At 42.5% G+C, this 22,602-nt stretch overlaps 1 protein-coding gene across 1 annotated transcript in view; it reads right to left on the bottom strand.

Moving 5' to 3' along the window:
* Nucleotides 1–1,195: 1,195 nt before the first annotated feature.
* ctnna1 (catenin (cadherin-associated protein), alpha 1) overlaps nt 1,196–22,602 on the bottom strand; it is a 75,295-nt gene continuing 53,888 nt past the window's right edge. The window contains exons 14-18 of the mRNA XM_054597101.1: nt 21,771–21,881; nt 19,529–19,710; nt 14,448–14,553; nt 4,070–4,204; nt 1,196–3,122 (exon numbers count right to left, since the gene is read on the bottom strand). Coding sequence (XP_054453076.1) covers nt 2,832–3,122; nt 4,070–4,204; nt 14,448–14,553; nt 19,529–19,710; nt 21,771–21,881 — 825 coding nt within the window. The 3' untranslated portion in view covers nt 1,196–2,831. The remainder of the gene's footprint in view (nt 3,123–4,069; nt 4,205–14,447; nt 14,554–19,528; nt 19,711–21,770; nt 21,882–22,602) is intronic.

Below are 22,602 nucleotides of genomic sequence, written 5' to 3' on the forward strand. Positions count from 1 at the left end.
AGCAATGATGCGTGTTGGGTCCTCCGGTTTCCTTGCAGTTAATTGCCCACTTTTATGTTTTGTTTCATGTTGTTATTGTTTGTTGAGTTGTGATAAAATACCGTATTTGTATTTAAAACACACTGGGTAATAAGGGATATGGCCTAAAATACTACCCAGGGATTGAAGCATTCTCCCAGAAGGACTTAATCACTGCGCCATCTCAAACCATGGGGGAAAAGGTGCCAACAACGATCAAGTCAACAGCACACATCTCACACAATCTGACAGGAGTGACATATACGGAGTCAGTGGCTCTGGCTTTAAAATATGTAGCCTTATTTATTGGTGTCAATGTATTTACATCTGATGTGATAAAACAATCTGTAACTGAACCGTTTGTTTGCCAAAGTCATCAGGCGGGAGTATGGAAATCCTCTCTCTCTCTCTCTCCACTGCTGCAGTGCTCCCCATCTATTTCACATCCAATTTTTTTTGTGGGATGTTCAAAGATATTATGAAAAATTGTAAGTGGATGTAGATGGGTTAGGGTAACTGAATGGAGAACAATCATCACAAAAAAAAAAACAAGAAAAACAGTGATACTGAAAATGACCTGTCTGTGTAAGATTATGAAAAAGGGGATTTGTCTTCTCGGTGTCCTCTCAGTGATGAGTCAGACTGACTCCGAGGTGCAATTACTTCAGCACTTTGGGGAGGCAAAGACAATTCATCCCAAATACTTTCCTACTTCAGACACATTTATCTTCACATGGTGCACACTCAGTTCCCCCACTGCATTTTTTTTCTTCACAGGCTATTGTTTGATAAAGAGACGCCACCAGAAGACTGCAGGATGTGTTTGATGTTAAAAGCTGCACTTTTCTTTTTTAAAAAGAGAAAATAAGCCACGACAGTAGAACAATCCAATTACAGAAGTTACGAGAGCATTCTGTACACAGCCCTCAAGTCAGTAAAGCAGACTGCAAGGGAGGTATGTACACATAATATAATGCCTTAATTATGTGCAGCAGAATGTTTGGGGGTGCTCTAAAACTCATTTTACCTTAGCAGGCTATAATCATTTATGGCTTACACTTTCGTTGGCAATACAACTGGTATAATGGCAAGACAAAGCATATAAAGGATTAAGGGAGGGAGGAAAAAGAAAAAAAACATGACTTCACACTGCAAGTAAGAAAGAAAAGAACAGCGGTTTCATTTTAAATGTTTATTAAGATATAAAGCAGGCACATGAATATAAGAAACGTGTGCACCAATAAGTCAGCTCTCAATAACAAACAAATCCACGGCAAAGTAATTTGAGATCACTCGGGATTAAAATCCAAACTCGGTTACAGCAAAAGACAAACTGCTGAGAAGCTCGGCTCTACAGTACAGAAAAAGAATCCACCTGTCAGATAATCATACTCGCCCATCCTGCGATAGTTCACAGGAGCCAAACGAGCAAAAACAAAGGTTCAGCCCCAAGAACAAAGCAGCAGGGTTTCAGAGCCTCGCTGTATACCGACGCACCACTATGCAGCAGAACACTAGGTATGACTGGAAACACCTCACACTTGTTACCTGAAGTTAAACAAACAAAAACAAAAAAAGCTGTCTCCTGTTTAATTTTAAAGCTCCAACTCCTGACAACTTGTTTGATTTCTCTATAAAGTTTGTGCCCGACGTAACATTTCGATTAGTTTTCAAGCTTAATGACAAGAAATAAAAACAATAAGCAGAGTTTTCAGTCAAAGAAATCTCCTTTCCTCGCCTACCTCTAAAGTTGCGGAGAGAAAAAAACAACAACATATTGATCCCTCAATTTGGAAACATTCTGAGATTGTGGAGGCGTTTGGTCTCATTGACAGGTAATGAAGCTGGTCTGCTCGTTGTCGAGCCCACTGGGTCCTCCCAGACTCAGAGGAGTCCGGGCGTATTTACAAAGTTTGACTGAAACGAATGGATCTGTGTGCGTCGCAGTTTTATGCAGCACAACAGTAACACAGCAACACTCCGTCACCTTGGTTTGCTGCATTACATTAACATGAAAAAAATGCTGAAAATTAAACTTCAGAGCTTAAATTATAAAGAATCAGCCCAGAACTAAATCGGTTCGAATCATTAGTCATTCAGCACTGAAAATAGTGTTTAGGTCAGTTAAAACGGATTTGAACTGTTAATAGTGGCGTAACAAAGGTATGTATAAAGTTAGAAAAAGGCAGGCACACTTGTATATATTGAGTTTGGTTCCTTAAGTCACCACAACATGTTTAAAATCTTACCAGTTAGCCCAGCACATCCAAATGAACTACAGTTATTGCTCAAGTCAACAAAAGGCAGACAGATTTTGCATAGTTGATATTTGCAGTACAGAAGGTTATTTCGACATAATCAAACATTGTAGTGGAAAACACCAGCGACCCCATAGTATTACTATAAAACTGGTTAGAATACAAAATAAATCAAAAGCCTCTTGGAATTAGTTCTTATATAATCTATCAAATCTGCTCCCCTTCCTCCAATAAACATGAAAGGAAAAAAATGGGAAATATATAATAAAAAATAATAATAAAAAAAAAAAATGCATTCGTCCAGTTGATTTCCCTCTAACTGCATTTTCCAGAGAAGAGACAGTTAATGCTACACACTAGAGCAAATCTGAATATATGGAATAGACATGAGGCAGTGTAGGAATATAATAATAGGTCGTACAGACAAGTTGTCTATGCAAAAGGTGGAACAAATACGATAAAACCCTTTTCCTTTAATTAGAATGACAAGCTTTATCTATATATAAACTCATTGGTCAATATTTTGTGATCTCTGGGACTCAACAGCGGGGTGGTCTAGATGCTATCCATGGCCTTGAACTCGCTCAGAGCCTGCACCGGGTTGATGTGCTTCTTCTGAGAGGACCTCTTGACCTTGTTGGTTTGGCCGTCGTCCTGCTTCTCTCTCTTCACCAAAGGCTTCTTCTCGGGCGCTTTCATCCTCCAGGAGATGGCTGGCATATTCAGGGCCTCCATGTTTTTGTTCTTCTGGTACTTGGTGGATGCAACGTAGGAGGCCTTGACAGTGGACACCACCGTGTTCATCAGGTTCTTTGCGGCCTGAATAAGGGACATGGCGCTGTCCAGCTGAGGAAGAGACGGGAGAGGAGGTCAGAGACGCGGTTAGCTTTGTGAAAGTGGTGAACGCAAAGCCGGTTTTATTTACATATATGGAAGAATTAACGACCTTTCGGATTGTTTTTCCGGCATGCAAACAGAAGTGAGGAAATTTGAGAATATGATAAAAAAAGGTCAAACTAATTTAATCTCCACAATTTAATAGCCTCGGAGACAATGGTGACACTTGACTGAAGTGTGGGAAGCACAGGCTGGTTTCAGCACACAGAGAGGAGGAGGGGGGGGGATTCGTTATTTCTTGCACACCGAGACGACCTATTTTAATTAATCTGAATGGCAAGTAAGTGGTTAATTAATGCTTAAAGGGTCTGTAAACACTGGCCGTTTGAGCAACATTAGTCCTTTCCAGCACAGAGAAAGCTATTATCTGTTTTGTTCAATATTAAATATACGCTGCTGATAACAGGGCAAAGAATGAATCATTAACTAATCACAACAAAGCCTATGCCACTACGTCTTAGTATTTTGAATTTATGTGGGCAACACCAGTAGTAAAAGTTTAGAAAGTAGCTGATGCAATCCATTGATTTAATTAACTTTCCTGGCTACAGATTTAATTGTGAACAAACGCAAATCTGTAAACTGTCAATTGTTTCTCAACAAAATACCTTGTGTGTATCCTTAAAGCTCCAGAAAAACACCTCGCCTCTCATGTTTACATTTCTCTATGAGGGCTTTTAAACCTTCACTCTTTGCATTGACTGTCAGTCTTCCCGCATCCCTCCTCTGAAGCTGCATCACTGCAACCAACCCTGACCGCCTGCTGCCGTCCTCGAAAAGAGTTTTATTAAATATCCCATTTCAACTGCTCCACTACTCTTAGTTACTTTAATCGACGCATTGCAGATTGTAAGCTGTGGCCAATGCGTCCACGGTTCAGATGATGTTGAGCTTACCCCGGAGACAACCAGCTCTCCTCCCAGGTTCTGCACCTCGGCCTTGACTTTGCTGCAGATGTTGAGCTGGTGGCAATACAGGGCGATACGCTGCAGGTAGGCCAGCAGGTCCTGCTTACAGGTGGAGTCGGGACACTGCGAGGGAGAAAGACAAACACGTGTCAACGAGTGTGCACATCAATTTGAATACAAGCACAAACGGGTTTTGTGGTTCCAACACTACCTGCTCGCGGGCTGTGTCATGAATCAATTTTTGGGAACTTGCTGGTACTACTCAATCTGAATATTTATGTGATCCTGCAGACGCCATGATCTCACACTTTATCATGATGAGTTAGTAGCGGTGTGACAGGTAAGGTAGACACCCACATTAGGGCCGTGCACAGAGCCAAAATGACAAACTTACGCCCACAACCTTGTAGATTGATAACTCATTTTCACAGGGTTAAGCACGGTCAAGTCACACAGAATGCTAATTCTATTAGGAGGCAAACACTGCTGTCAATCAATTACTTTTAGGTGTTGGTAATCATCTCGTGTGAAGTCTTATTAGCAACAAAAATACCTCGAAAATCCAAAGTGACAGCAGCCAGTTAAAATGGAACAAACTGCAGGTTTGCCAGCACTCCACCCAAACAACTTAAACATGACTTTAGGTGTGAGGGAGCAAAATAAACTGCTCAGGGTTGGAGAGGCACTCAAACAGGCTTCAATAAATACAATTAACTCAGAGGAAACATTCAGTGGATGAGAGGAAGCTTGACGCGTGTGGCAAAACAGAGGCAATAGATCCAATACAGAGTTGAAAAGGCGTCTTATTCTTGTTCCAAACGAGGAATTACAAGATTGTCAAAAGTCAGCCGGGGACACAAAACAAAATACATTGGCGGTATAAAAGGAATCCATCAACTGCAAGAAAAACAATAAATTATCATAAAACCCACTTGAGAGAAGAAGTACGAGAAGAGCTCCACAAATGCAAGCCATTTAGCCTTGGCAATCTTTTTGAATTATTTCGTCTCATCGTAATTAGACTGGGGTCCACCTTCAAACACCATTTCCAATCTCTTTCAGAGTTTGCTAAACAAGCCCCCTGCCAGCAAAGTAATTAGGCCACAGTTCTCGTTAGCTGCTCGTCAAGCGCGAGATGTAAACACCCTGATGGGTCTCTGACGCTTCACGTCGGATTAAAGATCTCAGTAGAGCCGCCTGACACACCGACGTTATGGCAGCTACGATCCTGACATGGAGAGACTGTCTGTTACATATAGGCAGAGGGTAATCCCATACTTAACTAACTTTAGGCACGGGGGCTGTGTGTGTGTGTGTGTGTGTGTGTGTGTGTGTGTGTGTGTGTGTGTGTGTGTGTGTGTGTGTGTGTGTGTGTGTGTGTGTGTGTGTGTGCAATCCAAGAGGGCTGAAAAAAAAACTGTCTGAAACACCAGTATTTGCAGGTGCTTGGCAGTCTGAAGGAGGAGTCCTTTGGCAGCTGTTAATTCTGAGTGCACGGGAAAAGGTGAGAGGGAGGTAATAGCAGCCAATCTTTTAATTGATGGATTCTCTGCAGGAAGGAGTTGGGGAGGTCAGCGCTGACGAACGCGCATGAGTGTTTGCATGTGTCTCGACCCAGCTGGAGAGGCATTTGGTCCGGCTGTAAGAGAAGCGGTTATCTCTGAATGATGGTCATCGCAACTATTTAAGTGCACTATAACCAGCATGTTCCTTTCTCTGTGCAAAGGGAAGATGAGGAATCATCTTTGGTAGCGAGATTTTTGTTTTTGACACTTCAAACAGACTAGGACTTGATGCCTCTAATTCTGCCGAGCGCGTCGGTATCCCTGGTGGGAGCGCCGAACGCTCCGCTGAATAAAGCGAGCTCACTCCCAGACACACAGCCATGCATGCATGCATTTACACAGCGCCCGGCCAGCTGTGCTCCTTCACACACACCAAACATCAGAGAGATCGGGTGCTTTAGTACAATAAGGACACAAATAAGATACAAGAAACATTCTTCAAAAGAAACCCACCCTATCTTCATACATTATGTGGCAAAATCAAACACAGCTTAACCCATTACAATTATCGCCTTCCCTAATGGGAGCTATATAGTTGTCCTCGTGCAATATTAATAAAATGGACCGAGTCTTCGCCATCGCTAACATCCACTCCTGATTAATAGAAGGATAGGCTAAGTGGAGAGGAGGGAAATGTAAGAGTTGACATTATATTAAAGAAAGGTATGCAAGAGGAGATGAGAAGGAAAAAAAAGGAAAAAAAAAGCTGGAGGGGATGATCGTCATACATGGCTGGGAGACGACTGAAAATGGGAGAGGCAGGGAAGGTTAAACAAAAAAGAGGAAAGAACCAGAGGAAAAATAAGTAGCTGGAGAAAAAGAGGAGGATGAAGAGCCAGAGGGGGAACAGTATGCGGGAGTAAATAAGGGGAGAAATCCAACTGGGGAAAACGGGACGTAGACACGGAGGATTCAACTGTAGTTGGGAGGGGGCTTTAAGTAAGTACGAGTGTGTGTGTGTGTGTGTGTGTGTGTGTGTGTGTGTGTGTGTGTGTGTGTGTGTGTGTGTGTGCGTGTGCGTGGGCAGAGTCACACACACGCAACAGCAAAGACCTGGGATGAGGCTGAATGCAGCAGCCATGCTAATGAGGGCTTGGGGAAGTATTCAGACGGCTGAGAGCAGGGCACTGTGAAAGCATCACTTGTGCTCCTCGTACTCAGCTCAGCTGCTGGCTTCACTCAGCACTCAGGAAACTCTGCAAGGCTGCTGTGAGTGTGACATGTGAATACAGAAGTTGCACAGAGAAGAGACAAGAACACCTTGGATTGTTTTTGGTAAATGCAAATTGGGAGCGCTGCGTGCGACTACCTCGGGGTAGCATTCACGAGCAGGTCGTCGTCACGAGAGGCTCAGGCTCCTCGCCGACTGACTGTGCTCTGCTCGTGACGACGTTTCCCTTAAAACCACACGTATCCGTAGCTAACTCGCATTTCACAGACACCTTTTTCTATCTGCTTTGACGCTCAACGGTATGAATAGTAATAAAGGCGACAACAAATCGAGCTTGTGAGGCAGATGCATTTGTTCAACTTCTATGTTAATGTATCTGCAGGTTGTGCAAACACTGTCACCAAGCGCTCATGGTGGAAAGCACTTCTGCCCTCACTCTTTAAACAATTCATTTCCATTTCACAAAACAAATTTGCTCTAGTGTGAAGAAGAAAAAGAGGATGGTCGCTCTTCTCCCCACTGAGTGATGCCCTCCTCTAATAGTGACTTCAACCATGAGAGCCCATCATTGTAATCTTTTTTTTTTTTTTTTTTTTTTTTTTTTCTTTTCTCATCTCCTCTGAGTGCTCCTGTAAAATGTTCCTCAAGCCTGATGATATAGCCTCCTGCTTTTCCCCCACATGCTGTGTGGCCAGTTATGGACTGGGACAGTTAACCTCACTTGTGTCAGCTATTATTGAGAGATGGCAAAGCAGGGAGAGGAAGTACAAGAGACTTCATCACAAGACTCTGGGTATGTTTTCAAGGCAAACTAATAGAAAAGGTGAGTCACCATCTTTCAAAAAAGGAGCCAGCAGTACAGGTAGAAATGTCAACGGTTGTTGGGAAGTCGTCCCTGCCTCTTCACTGCTGGCTTTAAGTGCCTTCTCGGAAAAATAAAAAGGTGGCGCATCAAAGACGGGTCAAAAAGGGTAGCAGGTCATTATTTTAATTGTTCTAATTGTACCTCTTGAGTTCCATATCCATGAGGGTTTTGCTTCCAAAGTGTGTGTAGGTAGCTCCTACTTCACTTAGCATTGCCTGAGCATTTAAGCTCCTGCTCTAAAGAGGAGACGTTCAGACGGACGAGTACAGCCGACAGTATAAGAAAAGGAAATGAGGCAATAACGATGAAAGAGCAGGATGTTGAACAAAAGGATTTCACCGTGCTACGTGTTGGGTAATGTCCATGATATAAATGATGATCAGGAAGGTCAGGTCCCATCATTGGAAATGCCATGCGGCTGTGCTGAATTCCATTAAATAGAGACAGAGGCAGAGCCCCTGTGCTGCAGCTGCCCAGCACTGACCTTTCAGGACGCATCACCCACAGGAAATGCCAATTTCCAATATTTACTGACAAGGCAGCATTCTAATGCGCCACGGCTAGCAACCTGTTAGGGGCTGCCAAGGGGGCGGTGGATATAGAGGTATTTACTGATGTGTTTTGTTTTTCAGTCACTTCCTGTCATGAAATGAAAGGGAGAGAAAAAGAGAAAATTGATATTTCCACTTCCCTCAGATCCCAGTGAGGGGATGTTGAGAGTGTTTGCTTAGCGTTCTCATTGGAGAGACTCTGCCTGTTGCTTTTTCCCTTTAGACTTTGGCCTTGTTAGTGGAGAAACAGAAACACTACAGCCAAACAGCTCAAAAGAACATGTTTTTCTTCTAAAAGCATACAGAAAACTATACCATGACCTTATACGGCAACCCATTACATATCGTTTCGCCATGTGGCTTTACTGCTCTTACACACAAAACATCTTCCAGGGGGAGTAAAACAAATTGCAGAGATATATATGTTACAGTGCCACTGGGGAGAAGAGTGTGACTGAATATGTGGGAAAAGTTTAAGTAGATACTGGAAACAAAGCAGTGGAAAGATCATGCTGTTACTTGAGGCAAGTGAAGTAGAAGATGTGACAAGGCAGCGTTAGGAAATTATATGATCGATTCCAAGCTGCAGTCCGTAGACACTTCAAGATGAACACAATAACGTGGCAGCATTCTAATATATGACGGCGAGTTTGAAACGTGAAAACGCTGGCAGAGAATACAATGATGACAAATGACTGAAAAGTAGGAGTGAAGATGGACGAGAGGGCTTGAAAAGGCACCGAGGAGAGCGAGTTTAAACAATTCTGCTGAGTTTAACGTCTGGATAAATCCTTGCATCCTCAACACAAGACCTCTGATGAAGTCGAGTGCGCATGTGTTTTGCGTGCACGGCCTTGTTAATAGGCCCGACAGTAATGTGCTGTACATTAGATTGAGTCAAGTCTGGTGCTGATTATGTTACCGTTGATGGCTAAATATAAATCTGCCACGGTCTACCGATATCAATCAAGATCCATTACCAACAGATTGATGATAGCCAGATCTCCTCTCCTCAGTGCATCTGCTAAAAAGATGCTCTAAATTTGCGCGGGGGCCAATTCAATCACACTGGCTCTTGGGAATGTAAATGTGACAGTGAGGCAAACAGGGTCCGGGTATGACAGGAGAAAAATCAAGCTGGTGGCGAGCCAAAAAGAAGGACTTTAGAGGTAACCACAGGGACCAATTAGATGGCTCTCATCAATTTTTAATGTTCATGCTGCACCTGTCAGTCAGGCCTTTCACTGTAGTACTTGTCAGCTAAACTTAGAACTTAACACGGCTGCTGCAGAACAGGTAAGTACTAACAGGGATGTTAAAACATTTATACATTAGTGTTTGACATTTAGACTTTTATTTGGCCTGACCTTTGAATACTTTTGGCTCACTTGAAACGTGACTGCTCCGAAAAGTCAGGTTTTACATTGGATGGGCAGGTGTCGCGAAGCACCATAGTTTTCAGTGGCGCTGGTTTAGAGGGGCTCTTTTGGTGACCATCTAAACAAAGTTGAAGTTCTGTAGCCATGTCGCAATCTTAAGCTATAGTTCCGTCTATTTTCTCTGCATCCCGCAAGCAAATATGGCAAGAAAGCACACTAATAATCCACTATAAACAATATAAATGATGTATTATATCAGATATAAATTGTCTCATTCAGATAGTGATAGAATATGCACTCTTTTGACTTTCCTCCCCCCTCTCTCTCTCCCTCTCTCTCACTCTCTCTGCTGGTCTTCCTGAGTGTTTCAATTCACCCCGATTCCCCTACCACACTGGTTTCAAAATCCATTCAATATGTTCATTAGAAGTAACCTAGTGTCACTGCTGTCTGTGATTGAGAAATACATGGAATAAGTACGCAATTTAAAAAAAAACCACAGTGTCTAAACGGAGAGCGAGCGCAACAATCAGACACACAAGCAGACGTCCGGACAGGGAGACAGAGATTAGCTCTGTGGAAAACAGCAGAGGAGCAGAATCGCTTCTTGACCGGCGAAGAGAAATGAGCTTCTGGTGTGAACAACCAGGTTGCTGCTCGCACGACAATCGACATATGGTGGGGCTTCACGGCGCTTCTGCGTCCACTGTGAACCAGGAGTAACCTAAAAACCTAAATCATGGTCATTTAAACCATCACTGATGGATGATTGGCTGTTCTTTCTCTGCTCTTCCCAAATGATTATCTACCTCCGGGAGCTCTTTGGCTACCAAACGTGGCTCTATCACGGCCAGACCCCTTTTATTGGGCAGTCAGGATCAACATAAAGCGTTAAAATATTGAATGATCATGGGTAAATGGCTTCCAAAACAATCAATTGGGAGTTGATACATTTTCTCAAGCAGCAAATAAGGTGGGCTTCACTTGGTTGGGCTGAACTGCAGTTGGCTGAGGGCTGACCCTTGAACTGCTGAGCTGAGAATTTGTGGACTCTCTGGGTGAGTTTGCCTCCCCACTGCAGTAGGTAATTTACAACCCTGTCTGCCGTAGAGCGTCTAGGGCCAGAGCCGGGATTAGACTGTGACCAGCAACAGAGCCCATGGATCACCATAAATCTGCACTGATTGAATGCAAATTGGAAAAGTGCACTATGTATGTCAGTATACATCATGAGAATAAAGCATGCACGCACAACAAACACACACACACGCACACATGCACACACACACGCAATGCACATGCCTTTTCTCTAAATATGAAAGCCTTATTTTATGTGCATGTTTTTGTATGTGGACATGCAAGTGTTTATGTGGTGAGCAGGCGAGCAGCAGAAATTTATGGGCTACATAGTGGCTCACACATTTGCATTATAAATCTCAATTACATAGCATTATTTGTTTACCAGCCTGCTCCGATGGAATTCTCATAAGGTGCCCTGCAGAGGAGGGTCATAAATTCTTAATAAACTGCAGTGCAGACCTTTGTACGGCACTGACCTAAATCCTGCAGCTCATCTCTGCACTACACTCATTTCTTTAAACTTTAATAAGGTTCCATTACACATATTTAACTGTATTTCAGAAAAAATGCCAAACCACCTAGACATCTCAGTTGAACACAACACGCACGTAAAAGACAAACTCGAGATGACAAAGTCTTGCGAAGTAAAACTGCGTGTTGAGATTCTGTGCTATCAGTCTGGGACCATCTGCTGATGTGTTTTATGTGAGGAGTAAACCCTCATCGGCCCTCCAGGCCAGAGGCACAGAGCACAAGTGATTAATATGCCCAGGATAATGAGCAGCCCCAGCATTGCCTTCGCTCCTCTGACTCTCCGTCAGTATGTGTACATGTTTGGTGGTGATTCACTTAACCATTGCTGCTAGAGCATGTGGACATCCCAACGTGCCATGCCTTTGCTGTAAGTGCGCCTCTGGCATCTCCTGCTTTGTTTAGAGATACAAACCTAAATATAAACTGCGTGCTTAAATAAATATATATTTTTTTAAAAACTGCCACCTGGCAATTACACTGCTAATTAAAAAGGTGAAGCACTCGTAATGGATTCATCTCTCTGGAGGGATGTTCCTCACTCCACACAAATGAAACCCTTCTACTTATCCCGTCTCTCCGTCATTCTCCTGCCCACCCCATGTCCATCCCTGGGAGCACTGGCTGATGTGTTTCGGTCTCTGCTGGGAGGGAAAGGCTGCGAGGGACAGCTGTGGATGGGTTCAGAGGCTGGAGGGGTCCTCACTCTTGGCAAAGACTTGTGTTCCAACAGCCAAAGCTCTTCATTTATTCATACTTTGAGTGCTTCAAACCCCAATACCCCCCCTAATAGTGTACACACTCGCAAACATGTATACACAGAGGACAAGGTAAAGAAACGGGTTACAGACAGAACAGTTGATGAGAGAATGAAACAGTCACACAAATCTAACACATCGGATTTGTGCTAGCGGAGAGGCAGGCCAGTCAACAGACGTGTTCATATGTAGGCACAAACACACACACACAAACACACAAACACACACACACACACAGACAAGCACAGTCACACACCTGCACAGTTGCCCATCTGTTTTCTTTGGGGGATAACACTGTTTTCATTAAAGTGAATAAGCATCTTCAAAAGTGGCAGTGAGGCATAAAAAAATAAAGTCACTTTCCAGAACGGCTTATTCCCCATTCAGATGATGCGGATGCAATTAGGTCAGAACAGATAAGATTTTTACTTTGCGATAGACATGGGCCAGTAATATCAAAGATCTGAGGTCACCTTAAATAAAATATCAGACGTGCAGGGCTCCTGGAGGCCAGCAGCTCATTACAGCAGACTAGGAGGAACTTAATCTATATCTCACATCACCTTGGAATAGGAGCACAATTTATGGGAATTTATAAGCTTGGGATTTATTTTTCCCCCCAGAATCACTACATGTAGAATATACTTCACAATTGCCCTAGAATATCTCTGCTCATTACACAAAGAAACAGTGGAGAAAAACAAATGATGTAAAACCTTAACCGCATAATCCTTAAATCAATTATTAACCACTGCTTTCTGTAGGCAAACCTGGGCTGTTTAGAGACCAATATTTATTGTGCTAAATAGAGTTAAACAGATTTGGTAATGAACAATGCATAGCATCAAAATCTGTGCGTCATGAAACATTTAACTTGTTGTTATGCCATTACTTAACAAATAGGCTTAATGTTGTTCTTGCCAACATATCAGCAGAGATGTCAACAAAGCCAGAGCACGAGAGACTGACAACGGCTCCAATGTTATCAAATTGAAAATCTTGCACAAACATCTAAAGCCGGTGTGTGCCTGTCTGAGTGCCTGTGTGTGCTTGGATAGAAAGGGAAGGAGCCCACACAGCTGCTACATCCGAACCACAGAAGTAACCAATGTCGGGACAAGACCTCAATCTGACAACCATGTCGTGTTGCAAACATTACAACTAAACTCTTCCATGATTTAACAACTAAATGTATACACGGTGCAGACACCGAGGCTATAAGTCTCTGACTAAGAGAAGGCAAATGAATAAGTTGGGGGATAAATCATGAACAGTGTCTCCCTGAGGAGTGGTACAGTGCAAGTATTTAAGTGAAACATGAGGCCATGGATAATTGAATGTGTGTTTCCCAATGTCAAGGACCATAGTCTCTGGGGTAAGGGATAGATGTGGAGGGATGATGGAATTGGGAGTTGGGGAGTGGGAGATGGAAGAAGGGGAGAGAGAGGGAGGGAGGGAGTGTTTGATCCTGAAAGAAATTGGCAAAGACTGGTGAGGGGTGTCTCATGAATAACACAAATCATAGCAGTTGTTAACATCTGAAGGGCTCTGCTGTGCCAGCCTTTTTACTTGGATTTGCTCCTAAATGTGCAAATGAGAGGAAAGTGACTTAAAACAAAGAATGCATGTACCGAGTAACAGTTTGTAACTTTTGTTTGTATACAGCTCTTTAAGTACTAAGATCATAGACTATTCCTGAGAGAAAAGTTTGCCTCCTGCTCTTTAAAATCTGGTTTACCCACAGCACTGTTAAGGACGACATTTAAAAACAAAAAGGAAGGAGTCTCAAGATGCAATCAGTATGAAAGCTTCGCTTTTTCCAACTGTGCCCAAGCACAACATGGGGCGACGTCAGTTCCTTCTGCAGCAGAAGGAGCAGAGAAAGAGTAGTGCATTTGGGTAATGAAAAACATTTAACTTTAAACTTGGTGTCAGCTTGTTTACCGTAGTCAGAACATTCATGACTTAGTAGAGAGTAAATGTAACTTCTGAGGCAAATCAGTGACCATCACAAGGATGTAGTGCAGCCCTGATGTTTGCCTGAAGGAGTAGGCTTACTGACGCTTTTCTCACCTAATACAGCAATTACACATAGATCGGATTCTTTGAGCACATTCTGAGGTCTAACATAAAAAAATGGAGACCAAAATAAAGTCAATATGATACTAGAGCAGGGTTTAAGAAGTAAATCAATTCAGTTGTAGCTTCTCATTCAACCTAATCTCATGTAGTTTCCCCTTGCCAGAAATATCATTTGCATCAGACATGGCAGTGTTGTGTCACAAAGTCTTGCTAGGATTCCTCTACACAAACAAGTGAGTGATTTTCCCTCATTTGTCCCATGTGTTGCTTCACCCTTTTGTTCTCGTGACAGTGTGGCACAGCTCTTCTTATCTATTGGGGTCGCCAGCACAAAGGTGTAGTCTACATCAAACCCTTCGGGATGGAGGTGCATTAATGACTTACATTGTCAGCGATGGTGCGGCCCAGCTTGTCCATTCGTGATCCAGCCTCTGCAATTTTCTTGGCGGCGCTGATGACATCAGATGTATTCTTCAGAGGTCCTTTCCCCCTGGGGAGAAAAAAAAAAAAAAAAAAAAAAAAAAAGTGGAAAGATCAGTCACGGTTTCTGATCTCATTCAATATGCAGGAGCAGCGTCTCATTCATGGAGCGGCGGTTTGTTTTGGAAGGTTTTTCCTTTCTCTTTCTTTTTTTCTGTGAGGTTCAAGTATGGATAGAGAAGCTATGACTTATGGGAATAGTTCAGGGGGGGAAGTCACAGGAATACGTGTATGCTGGCGTGCAGATCACTCCGCACACATAAAACACTAACAGTCTGGCACTGTAATGTTCAGTCAGAGCTGAGCACGTTTTATAACCTATTAAATGCGGGGAGGGGGGGGCTTCAGTCTCATGGCTGTCCTTCAAGATTGGGACCATGGCGCTGCTGTACTACCACTGTTTGAGCACCATCAACCCACTTACAAAAGCAAGGTGTTGTCCTCCTATAATTTTGCACATGGTAGTTAAATATGTTGGTAACCTTTAACAGGCAGTACGATTATGTTCAAGATCTAAGAGGCCATCGTATTCTAGCAGTCATCAGCGTCATATGCTTTCTGTCATAACAGAAATTCGCACTTCAATATACCTTGTATTATAAATAATGAGCAAAAAATGGTAAATAGCAACTTAAAAGTCCATCTTTTTTTGAAGCGAGGCTGTATCTATAGTCAGAGCATTGCTTGCAGTAAATGGCGGACTGCTCACTCCCAGTTTGGAGAAGCAGACTGGCACAGAAGCTAAGCAACTAAGCGTACTGCTTGGCCTCTTTTATTCAAGCAGCTTTGAAGGGTTTTATTAGAAGGCTAAGACGCAAATCCTACTGGTTTGGTGTCTGCTGGCAGGGAAATGCTGGTAGCCCTCAAAACGTCTACACGCACACCAGCTCGTCACTTGTATGGTCATTTTCAGCCAAGTATGGGACAAAGGAGGAGAGCCAGAGAAAAAAAAAAACAGACAATTGAAATCATTTTAAAGACTTTGGTCATTGTCCTAATGTTAAACATCCATCGTTGACCTTTCTAGAGCCAAACGAGGCCCGTCCCAAGTACAGGTCAGTTAAGCCCTGAGCCGGCCCGCTGTAAAGCTCGTCAGCCATTTGCATTCGTTTTCTGCCCCCACAAGGGACTCTGGGACACAGTTGGCACGAGGCGCAAATTGGATTCAAAAGCTGCTCTCTCCAGGCTAAAAAACGAGCCATCCAACCCAGAACAGATGGAATTTTGTTTTCTGTTCTCTCGCTTCCTCTTCCCTCCCCTTCCCATCTCCAACCCTCCCCCTCTCTTGCTCTCCCCCTGTAAAGCAAGTCAGGATCCTTGTAGAAGAAGCCATGTGTCAGAGCACAGACTGGAAGCTCTCCGGGGGAAAGTCAACCTCTGGAGACAGAGCTGCAGGCTTTGTGATGGCTTCTGGGGGTAAAATAGGCCTGCATGGAGTGAGTTTAATAGAATGCTGCTTGTGTTTTGTCATAGTTTGCCTCAATAAAAAAAACATATCACAATGCATAAATACAGTAACCACTGATTTCTCCCCAACCACTGTTTTCCGTCCTAAAAACATGCCATAAAAAAGGGCCAGCTGCTATATGTCGTCATGATTTCCAGCTCTGCCTAGGTGGCCGAGTGAGTAACGATATGTGCAGAAGCACAAAGAGGTCACAGAGATAGACAAGCGACCACCTGACAGGTGGACACCCTTGTAAGATTTTGGTAGTGGATTTGTACATGGAGAATAAACTGGGGACTTCAGGTCTGGTGACAGCTCCAGGCGTCACAGATGGGTGTAAGCCACATCGGACCGAGCACTCCACAGCACACAATGCTCTAGGACAGGTGGCTCTCAAATATGTTGCATGTTTCCAAGCCACACATGCCTTATTCATGAGTGCCGCCAAACAGCCATAAGCAATGGACGAGTCGCAAAGAGTCTCTCTCACTCTCTGCCGATTTGTCAGGCGAGAGGTCCAGAACAATTACCTCACACAGCATTAACCTTGGCCGGGCTCTGTGCCAGCCCAAGGTTAAGGGGGCAATCATTTGGGCACGGCTGAATTAGTCGGCGACTGACCTTCCATGTGCTACGGCCGCCTGAGAGACTCGAGGCATAATGTGAAGATATATATCCATCCCGATCAACATCCACGTGTGCTTCTTCAGACACTCTCACTGGCTGGACGGACGGCAATCCAAAATTCTCACAGAGCCAAATAAGAAAAGTCGCAACACTAAGTTCCGGTATTGGCCCATAAATTATAGTTACTGCACTATTAACAACACAGGAACAGAAGCCATTCCACCAGCTTTATTTTATTAACTCATTTCTTTTAATGGAAATAACCAAGCGTGGAGAATAATATGTCCTTGACACTGAATCCGACCATATTGATCATCACTAAGGTCAAGGATAATAAATCTCGACCTCAAACACTCTCCGAATTCAAGACTTGGCAACCCAGGATGAACATTACTCACTAACTATTATCGTTTTAAGGTTATTAAAACCGGAGCAAAAAAAATAACACTTCCTTGAGAATTCTATATTCCTGTACAATTAATGAATGATGCAAACATTTGAAGTAAAAAATGTCAAATATGAATGCAAGTATCTAATGAATTCTCATCTTCGGGAGGTTTCTAAATGCTTTGTTTTCTACGTGCACATCGAATCAGGTGAACAATCAACATCAGCTAATACACATTTAATTTAGAAAGACTTAGCGGCTGATGATATCAAATTATGAAACGGCATTCCAAATTTTCCCCCGAGAAGATTTAGGGTCTGTTATTAAATCCTACATGAAATATGCAGAGGATAACGGGCTTGATTTTTTTCTGGTTTAAAATTCAGCTACTGCCTATAAAAATGCCTTGTGGGGCATCCAAAAGAAATCAGCATTTATTCACTGGCATCTCTGGAACGTAAACTACTGTGAATTAGTTGACATATTATCATTGTTTTAAGCCTAACTGGCTAATGAATGAACTCTGTGATTTAGTGTTCATGATTTTTGCTTTCAGGGTGAGCAGCTAAATTTAAGGAATATAGACACCTGATGTTCAGTACCAACACGATACTGTCTTGATAAGTATAAACAGCAACTAATCTGAAAATAAATTAGACTAAGATAGAGACATCTTAGTACTAAAAAAATGCTGAGAATCTATGTTGTATTCTAAAAAATGTGTTCACAATTGTTTTTTTCTTCTGCCGATCTTGCTTTTTCATTTGAATTCCTGGGGTCTGCTTTATTCTGTAAAACTGAGAAGGAAGCCTTTACGTTGATATAAAGATGTCACTGCAATCAATAACCTCTTAACATATATACACCCAGCTGACGCCATCTAATAAAGAAACAGGGAGGGTACTCTTGAGATGGAAACCGCACCTTTTGCACCTCATTTACATGTGTGTCTCTACAGTGGATGTAATGCAAGAAGCAGCAATTATGTTTTTTTTCCCCTTGGTCCTTTGGATGAATGGACCGCAAATAAAAAATTGCAGGGTTCTGTGTGACCTCAGTCAGATCACAGGCTGTGCTGGTATTAAAAAGTCTGCCACAGCTTTCCAGTATTGTACTTCTTTGGCCGAGGAGACAGGATATTTGACCCATTCAGAGGACCGAGATAGGGAGGCAGCGTTTCATCATTACGGATGTGACTCAGAGTTAGGCACAAAATGTCCCCTGAGTAACTCACTTGAAAATTTGAAAAGGCAGAGTCACACAAAAACAGTCAGCTAATCAAAATGTCTCCTCACATCCTACACACACACCAACACATTAAGGCACTCACTGTGGGAGCTAGACGATCACGCATAGACATCTGTCCAGCACTAATCAGAAAGTGTCAACATTTCCACACACATGCATGCACACCAACATCAACACATACAGAACTAGTAGAACTAAAGTAAAAAATGATTGAAAATAAACATCCTTCTCTGTCTGTTCTATCCTGTTGTGTTTTTAGGGTTTTATAAAACAGTACTTAGTAAAACAATCATTTAACAATATTAAAATCATAAATGTTTTCAAGGCAAGAGTATTGATTCATTTGGGAGTGACAATCTGTTCAAATCTTCTGTTTTAATTTCAGTGGTGGTGCCATCCTTTCGCTTACGTTGTCTTTTAGAACCGCTGTGATTTTGATTAAATTCAAATACATTTTTCATCTCCCTCAAGTAGTTGGTTACACTGTTGAGATTTACCAAACAGCACTTCTGCAGAAATCAATATTTCTGACATATGAAACCAGTTTCCAGCAAATAACCTGCTTGTAACCATAGGTTTCAGACACACTTGATGATTTTCGATTAACTGCAAAGACCTTTCCTACTAAAGTACAGATCGTGACTCCTGAGATGTTTTTGTGTTAACCATTCTTCCACCATCTTAATTTTCTCGAAAAACCACCGACAATGGTGAATGTGGCCACCTTATAGCAGCTCTGCTGAGTAAGACTGTCCATTTACGATTTACAGTGCACACCCAGCTTTATTCGTGTACCAGAGAGATTTGAGGCACTGCTTATGGTTGTGCATATTAAGATTAGTGGAGGAAGGAAAATAATCAAGAAGAAAATCCTACCTACAGTGCTGCTTAAGGAAAATGAAGAGCATTGATGCATGAAACAGTGGTGTTAAACTGGGTGCATAGTATTGTGCAGATACGGCCAAATGTTGGGAAACAAATGTGGGCTTATTGGGCGATTGTATTTGGCTTAACTTAAACATGCATTCTGTCTCGGGGGCATTCTGCTTGAATTGCACAACCGTTGGAATATTAATGTGAGGACGGTAAGATGGCATATGCATATCCAGCCCTGAGACACGGACTGCAAACTTAAAATGTGCAGCCATACTCCAAACCATTCATTCAGAGATCTTCTGAGGCCAGAAGAATGCCTACAATTACAAAATGAAGACATCATTTGCTAGGGGAGAAAAATGTCCCTGGGTGTGAGCCAAGCTGTTAGTTCCAACTCACCTGGTGAAGTCCGTCATCTCCATCATGATCATGCACATCTGCTTAGCCAACACAATGATGTCATTGCCGCTGTCATCCCACTTGGATACCTCGGCATCCAGCTTGCTCTTCTCTTCCTGGAAGCTAGCCACCTGTTCGGCAATCTTCGCCTTCTGCTCCTGGGGCAACTGGGCCATGATAGCCTGGAGGAGGAATTATGGAAAGCGTAGAGGGTTAGGACACAAGATCTCTAGCTTACCGTTACCGAAGCCATTTCTGTCTCCAGGGCACTTCGTTTTACATCGTCTCCTATGGTTTCTGTGGATGCTCACTGTGGTACTACGGTGATACTTTCATACATTCTTACATATTTTACACTTGCTTAAAGTATCGCTGTGCTCTAGTTACAGCTCTGCCACAAATCGGTCCTTAACAAAGCTGCACTCGTATTAGTTGCTGCACTTACTGTATTCGTATCAGTTCGCTGCACTTATTGAATTTGTATTTGTCTACTGCACTTATCCTATTCGTAGTAGTTTGTAGCACTTACTATATTCGGATTAGTCTGTTGCAACTATTGTTTTCGTAGTTGCCTCTGCACTATACTTTTGCTCTGGCTTATGCTTTGAGATGCTTGCTTAAGAAAGGAGATGCACTTATGACTTCTGGTGACTAGTAGTTCTCTTGAATACCTATGTTGAATACACTTCCTGTAAGTCGCTTTGGATAAAAGAGTCTGCTAAATGACTGTAATGTAATGTAATGTAATGCTTATAATGTTGAGCTTTTTTTTAAAACCTTATTTTTTTTAGGACACTCACTTGTTTAATTGAACAAACAAATGTCACCCATTGGCCAAGGCTAAGTGGGGACTGTGATTAATCTTGTTTCTGTCAACTACGAAAGCTGGGTCAAAAACCGGGTTCATCACTAAGCAATAGTATTTGATGTCTTCTGGAAAAATATACATTTATTGAACTCTATGCCTCTGGTCACTGAAGAAGATCAATACAAGGGCATTTGTCTAGCGCTACTTAATACCAAGTGCAAATGTGTTTAGCACCATTTCTATCCATCCTCTTGGGCTTGGCGGTTAAAGGGCAGTTTCCAAACAGGCAATCAGACATTCAATGAATGAGCCTGTGAGGCAGAAGTGGGCAGACACTTAAGAGCAGGAAATCGAATATCATCGCATGAGCGTTGATTCCATTACTGGTAAATAGGACTCGCTCTCTAGAGTCACCTAAGCTTGACTAAAGCAGCTTGGGCCAGTGCAAAGATGAAAAGCCCCTGCCTAACAGCACAGCCAGATAATCTTTGGTGAACAAAACAAACGGCATGGCGATTTACTGGCGGGTCACTCGGCAATAAGGGATTGTTTTAGATTAATGTATTTATTTGTATTTTTTCAACACTTAATTTCGACTCTTCTCTGAATAGGGCAAACAATGGCAGACTTAGTATCTGCCGATAGTCTTTTCAGGTCTAACCTTAACATTCAACATGTCAACCACCAACAGAAATCCCCTGGTTCAGACGAGAACGTGATATTTAAATAAAAAAACAAAAAAAACAGACGACTCGCATAATTGAAATTCTAAAAGTCTGGAAAAAAGTCTGGAAAATAATGAATTGCTTTAACCTTCGTGAACAGAGGGCTACTGTTATAGGACTAGAGGCCCACGTATACTTGAAGTCCATTACGCATTTAAAACCTTTGGATTGGGCTTGAACTGTTTTCAACACCATGAATGAGTTGAGTGATGAAAAACATGGGTCACATCAGTTATGGTGGCGCCAAGCCAACTGTGCATTTCCCAACAATAGAACGGGGGTGGAGTGTTTGAAAGAACAACAGTGGCTCTGAACACATTAACAAGGGCGTACAAATACAAAAGAATGTGTACAATTATTTTCGAACATTACAGCCTTGTGAATGAGATGTATAATTACTACATTTTATTGAACCCGGTAAGTGATTTTTGGATTGTCAAACATACCACATGAATTTACTCAAGCTCCAGGGCAATATTCAGCTACCTTACTGAAGCATGAAACACAAGCTTGTTAGTAAATATTTAACAATTTTCATGTATGCCTCTTATGCTTGAGTAAATATTAAGAGTATGTACTTTTAATATGCTTACGTCTGTATTTGCACGAAATCTCACATGATGCTATTTTCACAACTAAAGCTTTTAAAAGGCAAGAGATCAGACTCAGGAATGTCTGTAAATACTACAGGAGGCGATGGACATCTTACCCGTGCACTCTGGCCGGCAATAAGCTGGTCATCCTCTGTCTGCGTGCTGGTCCTGCTGCGAACATCAATGTCTTCAGTCTCAAAGTCAGAGTCGTCCAACTCCTCTGGAGTCTGTAATGGACACACAGGGAGGGAGGACGGTGCAAAGAAGGAGAGAAAAGGTCAGGAAAAGCTGTTAGTTGTATGTTGAGGCCGTAAAAAAAATATATTGGCACACTACAGCCTTTTAAGCACTATCAAATAACCAACCTGCTTACTATCTATGAGAAATGTCTTGACGCTGCCAGCCGGGGCAGCATCAGATAAATGTATTTTGCTCCGTAGCTTGGTACAAGAAACCGTAAACTCAAAATGAATTTGTAAATCAAATGGAATGTGCTGCCTGTGCATTTTGAGAGGGGAAATGAAGGTGCAAGCTGTTGTGAAACATATTGGGAGCAAAATGCTTCAGAGACCCATCTGTTGCTGCTATGTGTAGAAAGGCGGGTGAGGCATGAGTTGTGTTCTTCAAGAGTGATGCCACTTCACCTCTTCGCTGGCTTTGAATCCAAAACAAGCTAGGAGCAAGCATTTTCCCATACAAATTAACGTTCAAAACAACGTCTATGACAACGGGTCCTGCTTGAGTCAAAATACAATACTGATTGACAGGGAAATGTATTCGGGTGGCGACATGGGCCGAGGGAAGATGATGCGGACAGATAAAGGTGCATTATCACGCCTGTGCCGCTACTTGTGCTATCTCAATACCCCCCCTTCTGTAATGGATTTGGAGCCCTCGCATCTAAAAATAGCTGAAAGTCTCTGAACAACCTTACACTGCTTTATGAAA

Source organism: Anoplopoma fimbria, chromosome 4 (genome assembly GCF_027596085.1).
Source record: "Anoplopoma fimbria isolate UVic2021 breed Golden Eagle Sablefish chromosome 4, Afim_UVic_2022, whole genome shotgun sequence".
Lineage (NCBI taxonomy): Eukaryota > Metazoa > Chordata > Actinopteri > Perciformes > Anoplopomatidae > Anoplopoma > Anoplopoma fimbria.